Source organism: Microtus pennsylvanicus, chromosome 14 (assembly GCF_037038515.1).
Source record: "Microtus pennsylvanicus isolate mMicPen1 chromosome 14, mMicPen1.hap1, whole genome shotgun sequence".
Lineage (NCBI taxonomy): Eukaryota > Metazoa > Chordata > Mammalia > Rodentia > Cricetidae > Microtus > Microtus pennsylvanicus.
The window spans coordinates 33,854,648-33,862,703 of NC_134592.1; the positions used below are offsets into that span (position 1 = coordinate 33,854,648).

Consider the following 8,056-nt stretch of genomic DNA (forward strand, 5'->3'; position numbering starts at 1 on the left):
CAAAGATACGAATACATGGTTGTGAAGAGCCATGAAAGAAACTGACAAGATGAAGAGATGAAATAAGACAACTGCTGATTACAGTTACCGGGCTACACTTCTGTGAGAGGAAACTTAAGTCCAACCCCAAACAACCTGCAACAATCAGCCTGAGAAGAACCCGGAGGAGAGTCTCCTTTCGGGAGACACAGCCAGAGCAAAGCTCCTGCAAGAGGAAGCAGCTTAGCAGGAAAAGGAGAAGGAAAGGAGGCCACCTGATTCTAGCACAGGAGAAACTGCACAAACTAAGAAAAGGCAGAGCTGGCTTCAGTGTGGTCCTGGTAGAGATGCTTGATTTCTAGTCTAAGTTCTAAGGTAAATCAGGCAAAGATATTAAAAAGGCAGAAGTGATTGTTTCTAGCTCCATGCATTTTTCTTAACAGCTGAATAAAATTTTACTGTGTAAATGTACCACATTTTCATTATCCATTCATCAGTTGATGGACAACTAGGCTGTTTCCAACTTCTGGCTGTAAAGAATAAAGCGGCAGACGGGCGGTGGTGGTGCATGCCTTTAATCCCAGCACTCAGGAGGCAGAGGCAGGCGGATCTCTGTGAGTTTGAGGCCAGCCTGGTCTACAAGAGCTAGTTCCAGGACAGGCTCCAAAGCTACAGAGAAACGCTGTCTCAAAAAAACAAACAAACAAAAAGAATAAAGCAACAATGAACATGGATGAGCAAGTATCTCTGCAGTAAGGTATAGAGTCCTTTGGGTATCTGCTCAAGAGTGGTAAAGCTGGATACTATGGTAGATCTATTTTAAGCTTTTAGAGAACCTCCACACTGATTTCTACAGTAACGGCACAAACATACTAGGTGAGGTAACTCAGCCCCAAAAAGACAAGCATTGCACATTTCCTCTTATATGTGGATGTTAGCTTTTGAGCTCCAGATGTGTGTTTAAATCCAAGTAACCCTTAGGCAGGTAGCAGGGAAACAGGGAGGAGAGGGTCTTCCAATGAAGGAAACAGAATATAGTATTATGAAGATATAAAAGAGATACTAGAATAGGATCAAATGGGGAGGGGGATAAGAAGAAAGGGTAAAGGTGGGAATATAGAGAGAGACAACTAACACTAGCCTTTTGAAAAACCACATCGAAGTCTACTCCTGTAGAAACTAGAAACTTCCTAAATATATATATATATATATACACACACACACACACACACACACACAAAAGGAATCTAATGAAGTTACCATAAAATGGGAAAGACAATGCCCCAACTAGACAGCTTACAATACCAAGTAAAACCACCAGTACCAGGAAGGAGTTACATTTTGTTAAGTCATTGGCCAAAAGGGACCACAGATACCCCCAGAAAAAAAATTACAGGCTATTATCAATACTATTGGTTACCCTTCACAAGCTGATGATAAGACCCTATTGTTGAAGATAGCACTTGCTTATGTCATGGGACATGGGGAAATTGAGCTGGTGCCCAACTAGCAGCCTCACTTCTACTAACTTTAAAGTGCTGGGAGGAGGAGAAAAGCATTCATCAGCATCATCCAGCTATGAACCCTGTGACCTACAACAGCATCCTGCCTCTAAGATACTGGTGCAAGGGCGGCACAACGTTATACGAGTAGCCAACTGCTCTTTTAAACTGAACTTAAGGTCCACTCCTTAACATGGAGCCATACCTGGCACTGCCAGAGTGGCCTGAGACTGGATATTTCACAGACCCTAGGAGGAAACCTACTATCATTCTGCTGGATGAACATAGAAATGAAATGACTCCTAATGACATGTTGCTATTTCTATAGACCAGTGCATTGTCCCTCAACCCTCATCGGAGAAGCTTGTTCTTGCAGTAGATGATAACTAACACAGAGACTCACAGCTGGGCAATGTTCAGAGCGTGAGAAACTTTGGAGCACTCAGCCCCAAATGAGATGCCTTTATCGAACTCCTCCCCCAGGGATTTATGCAGGACGACTATAAGGGCTAGAGGTTATGGGTCACTCCAAGGAAAGAGTGTCTTCTAAGCACAAGAGCAGAGCCACCTCTGAGCTCACAGAAACCATGACAGCACACACAAGGCCCATACAAGTTCCAACCAGATAAAATCTGAGCACTGAGAAGGGCAAGTGGGTCCAAGTCCCACCCCTAACCAAGAAGCAATTTGTTACTGATATTTATTGGGAGAGAAAAAAAATCAATTAAGTGACATTGGGTATATATCAACCACACTCCACAGTAGGCCCCATGCTCACAAAATGGACACCATGTTTCTTGTGTGTATGCTTATTTTGTTTTGATATTTTTTGTATTTTTTTTTTTTGCTTCTGTTTTTGGTTTCTTGTTTCTTGTTCTGGGGGATTTTTGTTTTGTTTTGTTTGAGAGAGAAAACATTTCCTTGGGTGGGTAGGGAGCTGAGGAGGATCTGGGAGGAGTTGGAGGAGAAGAAAGAATATCATCAAATATATTGTATGAAAAACATTTAAACCAGTAAATACAAAAGGGGGTGGCACCAACTGATTTAAGTCTTCTGCTTATGCTAAGAGTTAGGGGTAAGAACAGATGTCAAGAAACAGTTACATGGCTGATACAATATACTATGTATCCTGTTTATATATATACATATATAATGTATTAATGTATGTATTTATATAATAACTACAGACTAAACAGGCTGGAGAAGGAAGTGAATCGAAGAGTTGAGCTACTCTTGACAGCAGACTTGGTTAAAGGAGAGGTAGGTGTGTATTATGTATGTGTCTACATCAAGGGCAAGGGAATGAATTGGTTATACCATTAACCAATATGCAACAGTGAGGGAAGGTTCCTCCTCCGTTCATTTGTTTGTTTTGGGATGGGACCATCCAGTTAAAATTCAGAAGTTTGTTTTTGTAATTTTATGTGTATAGGAGTTGTTACATCACTTGTGTGGCTGGTGCCCTTAAATGCCTAGAAAGGAGCAACAGATGCTTGGAACTGGAGTTACAGACAGTTGTGAACTGCCATGTGGGCTGGGCTAGAACCCAGGCACTTTGGAAGAGCAGCCAGCACTCTTAACCACTGGACCACTGCTAAAGCCCCTCAGAATGGTTTTAGACACGATTTCTCTTAGATGCCTCTAGAGCATCCTGAAGACATGTGACTACCAGCTCAGAAGTTAAAAATAGGCTAGGAATCATAGGTATACTGATCAAGTTCTTTGTACTTCCCTACCACGTAGTATATAAATGAATGAACCACACTCCAGATGTTCTGACTGGAACAGGTTTATACAAGTATACATTTTTAACACTGTCAAGCAATTTGATGTCAACTAAACTCTGAGAACATCTTATGTAAACAGACTGGAGGAAGAGGGGTGCCCAGAATTGCACCCAGGGCCTCACGTATGATAGATAAGCATTCTACACTCAGCCTATCTTAATGTAAATACACTTTAGTGTTTCATCATCTAAACACATAACTCTTAATATCAGTGACTGTATGTGGAGCAGTATGTTAGGACAATGGTTTCACTCGATAAATCAGAGTTATCTAATCTCTTCTAGGCATGCAGCACTATAGAGAAAAATTCTACCTAGACATTCTTTGAAATGTCATTTACTGAAGGCTATTCTCAAGGTGAATAACCTATTTCATAAATATTTTCTTGTAAAATACTCATGAAATATGTCACACATGAGCAAATCAAGGTTCAGGAAAGTAATCTTGCCCAAAGAGCACAAATCAACAGCAAGGCCAAGATCAAAATCATGATAACACCTATTTCCCACCCAACCCCCCAAAAAGCTACCCTATACTTCCCAAAAATCTCACACATGACAAGTCATGCCCATTACCATTAGAACAATATAAAAGGGGTAAACAAGTAGAACAGAAGATAATCAGATAAGCAGGAAGCTTTTCTTCCTGATTTCCACTACTTAGAAATTAATTGTAGAAACTGTATCCTACCCCTTTGAAAGACCCACAAAAGCTGAAAGGGTGTGTGTGTGCGTGTGTGTGTGCGTGCATGTGTGCATGTGTATGTGTGTGTGTGTGTGTGTGTGTGTGTGTGTGTATGTGTGTGCTTACAGGGATCCTGAATGGTGACTCTGGCTTCAAAAAGTTCTGTATTAATCCCAGTTCACGCCTACCTACGGCAATAAAACGAGTCACAATGAGGATACTTAGCAGGGCTCAGAACCTGTACACAGGCTCAGTAAAGTCACCATCACCTGCAACTATTACTGGAAGAACACATGAATAATAACCATGCGTGAGGTTTTAATACAAAAGGCAGAATTTTGCTTTAACTTGGATATCTATGTCACACTATCTCAATACTAGATATCTCAATCCTATAGCACTAGCCTGTTTCCTAAAAGGGTACAAGTCCTCTTTGCTGACTCCCCAACCATGAACTCTGATCATTCATCATCATCCCTACAATCAGAAAGAACACTTGCTGCTGCTTATGATCCCTAGGCTAGACTTTTAAGTTCCCTGACAGAAGAAAGGGAGTCCTGTTCATTTCCTAATCATCTCATGTGCCTTGCACTGCTCTAAGCCCCGAGAAAGCAGCAATGAACGCAATGAAGCCCCCACCTGGCCAGAGCGCATAGTCTATTATTAGCTTACACAGTGTAACAAGGTGACAAAACATTAAGTACATGTATCATCCAGCAGAAAATGTTAGTTAGAAAGCAGGCAGAAGAGTTCAGAAGCGCTATGTTACTTATCCAGGAAAGTCTCACATGCCAGAAGCCTGAAATAATCTAACCAAAGCAAGCCACCCAACTATCCAAGAAGGGAAGAGTCGGTGTTGTGCCCTCCCAACCCCCCCTCCCCAAGAGTAGGAAGAACAAGTGCAGATGGCCCAGGGCACAGCAGCAACACATCAGCTGCTAGGAAGATTACGAAGCAGGTGAACTGCTTGTAGACACGGCAGAGGCAAGCCAGGAGAGCAGGTCTAAGCAGAGGAGCCATTCCCCTAGTCTCGTCTGTGGTTCAGTTAATTCTACAAAGAGGCTTACGACACAAACCTTACAGCGGCACGGCAACAAATCCTGACCTCCGGACAATCATTTTGTCTTAAACCTACAACCTGTCAGGACACAAGAGACGCCAGCTCTGAAAGCCCTGTGAGCCTGAGGATCCCCACAACCAAAGCCACGGGAGCTGCTCATTAACGACATCATATTGCTGGAAGGTACACAGATGTAAAGGGAACCTGGTCGGCCAAAATAAATTCAAATTATAACATTTGGTGATAAATTTTCCGATCTTGACAAGACTGAACAAGTCCTGTAATAAGCCATCAGCGTTTTTAAAAATAGCTCCTTTAAGCTCGTGTAAGTTCCTTCAAATACATTTCTATGAGAAATCAGAATCTGCTTGGCAATGTGACATTTAGCACACACACTCACCATCCCCCAAGGCAAGTTCCTGCCAATTAGTGATACTGAGCAATGAGGCAAATAGGCTGTCCTAACTTGTGGCACTTATTATACTCCTCTTCCCGGATCTTCTAACCCAGCACCTTTATTCTAGCACCTTGAAGAACCACGAAGTTAACAGAAATTCCCTGAAAACGAAAGTTACTATCCTTCCTTCCAAATTAAAATTTGAAAGGTTTATTTTCTCAAATGCCCCAATCTAAAATACAGTGCTGTTTTGCTTTGTTAGAAATGTGCTAACATTTTTTCAGGAAAACATCTTTTAAAAACTTTCTAGAGAGGTGGCTCACGCTGGTAATCCCAGTAACTCTAGGGCCTGGACTACACAGCGAGTCTCAGGGCCAGCCTTGGCTATAGAAGGAAACAGTCCGGGAACACCAAAACACTTCAGAGAAACTGGCCCTAGTGCACCAAGCAACAGGCGGTACTTTCCTTTTCCCTGCCAGTCAAAGGCCTTGAACCAACGCAAAACAAATGGGTGAAATGCCAGCCAGGTTCCCCGGTCTCCCCGCTCCCTGCCCGCAGCGCTGGCCTGGCAACACTACAGCCCCTCGTCGTGGGGCTGAACCGAATGGAACCCGCACCCAACCGATGAGCGGTTTGCAGAAGCTCGAGCCCGCTCGGGGTTCCCCCCGGGCCAGGGAAGCGAGTGCGAGCCGGGACACCCCGCGACTCTGCTCCAGGCGGAGCGCGCACGGCCTCCCCCAGGCTGCGCACAGCCGGGGCCGAGGTGCGGGTGGGGATGCCCCGGGGAGTGGGGCAGGAAGGGTAGCCCGAGACCTGGGAGGACCGGGGACCCCGAGGGAAGGCCTCGGGTGCAATTTACGCAGACCCGGCGCGTGAGGAAGCGGGAGCCGGCCGGGGACCGGCGGGAGGGAGGTGCTGAAAAGAGGGGAAACCCGGGGAGGAGAGCGGGGCGGGGGAGGGGAGCGTCCGTCCGCCGCCCGGACCGCCGCACACCGGGAAGACAGGGGCGCGACCCCCGAACCCCCGAGGTGCCCCCCCCCAGAGGCGATCGCAGCGCGTCCCCGCCTCCACTCACCATGTAAAGCGTGAAGGGCAGGCCGAGCAGAAAGAGCCACAGGTAGAGGTGGAGCGCGTTCACGAAGGTGGCCTGGTGCGGGTCGTAGTACCAGCCGCCGCTAAGCGCGGCCCACACCCCCTGCCGGAGGATCTGCAGCGTCTGCGACCCCATCCCCACCCGGCGTCGCCGCCGCCGCCGTCGTCGTCCCCGCCCGGGCCCCAGCTTCGGCCTCGTCGCCTGCTCGCCCAAGGCCCGGTCTAGCCCCCTCCCGAGCTCCAGGAGAGCGGCCCGGAGCCGCGGCGCTCGCTGGTGCTGCTGCTGCTGCACGAGGAGGAGGAGGAGACGATGGAGGAGGAGGCGGCAAGCGGTGGGGCGGAGAGCGGCGAAGAGGAGGAGGAGGAGGAGGAGGCCAGGCTCCGGAGCGCCGCCGCCATCTTGTCTCCACGCTCCGAACCCGAGCCTGAGTCGCCAGCGCCTCCGCCGCCACCGCCTCCGCCGCCGCGACCCCCGCCGGCCGCCAGCCCGGGCCTGGCGGAGCAGGCGACCGGGCGCCCGGGAGGACGCGGAAGAAGCCGCGCCCCCTCCGGCTCCTCCTCCCGCTCCCTCCGCCCGCGGAGCGGGCCCCACCGGTACGCGCAGCGCCTCGGTCGCGCGAGCGCCTCCTGTGGGTGCCCGGGAGAAGCGTACAGACGCGGAGAGGGAGTGGGGGGTGGGGTAGGGTGGGATGGGGTGGGGTGGGGGCACGTGCCAGGGTACCCCACTGCGCCAGGCACGACACACCCCGCAAGCTCAGTTACCAGTCCTTAAAGGGGAATGGCCTTCCAGGCTGCGAATTGGTAGACCTTGCCTACAGGGCTGGCATTTGTGGCGTTTGTCCAAGACCTAAAAACATTTGGGGGTAAACTGAGATTGACGCCACAGGCCTGGAAGAAGTAAGGCTGCAGCCGAGTGGAAAAGTCAACAGCGCCCACAATTTGAGCACGAACTATGTTAGCCCTGTGGTTGGGCCGGAGGCAGTTGGGGTGAGAAAAAGGACGACGGTGAGAACTGTGAGCATTTACTGCTTCCCAATAGGCATAAATTAATGCAAATTGCAAGAGATATAAAAGTATGACATGAACAAGTCATATGTGCACCACAACTTTTCTTTTTCATGTGTTGTAGCTAGTAGCCAGTTTTTTCCTCAATGGGCCAGTCTCAGCGGGGTTGAAAAATGACCGATGCCACCCAAACTTTGAATGGGGTCTTGTCCTTCTCGTTTTATAGTTGTGAAAAACTGGGACTCATTCTTGACCCTGTCTAATGTCTGATCTCACTGGATGATTTTTTTTAAGAGTTTGAAGGTTGAGTTTATTGTAGCAATAAATGTGCACTGTTTCCCCAGATTAAAGTTGCTATAATTAATGGGGGGGAGCAAGTGAGCCGGAGCAGCTGATGGCGTTTTTAAAAAGTGGTTAACAACCCATTGCAGTGCCTCTGGGCGCCATGCCACTGTAGAGGTGATTATTTTCACACCTGTTTCCCTTACCCTTCACAACGCTCCTTTGAGGCAATGCCTTGGCTATCCTTATTTTTTTATCAATGAGGGCT

The 8,056-nt window shown here is 47.8% G+C and overlaps 1 protein-coding gene across 7 annotated transcripts in view; it reads right to left on the minus strand.

The window, feature by feature from the left end:
- The window catches only part of Pcnx1 (pecanex 1), a 145,354-nt gene extending 138,717 nt beyond the window's left edge, over positions 1-6,637 (minus strand). For all 7 annotated transcript variants that reach the window (XM_075948287.1, XM_075948286.1, XM_075948285.1 and 4 more), the window contains exon 1: positions 6,485-6,637. In XM_075948287.1, the coding sequence (XP_075804402.1) occupies positions 6,485-6,637 (153 nt within the window). The remainder of the gene's footprint in view (positions 1-6,484) is intronic.
- Positions 6,638-8,056: the final 1,419 nt, after the last annotated feature.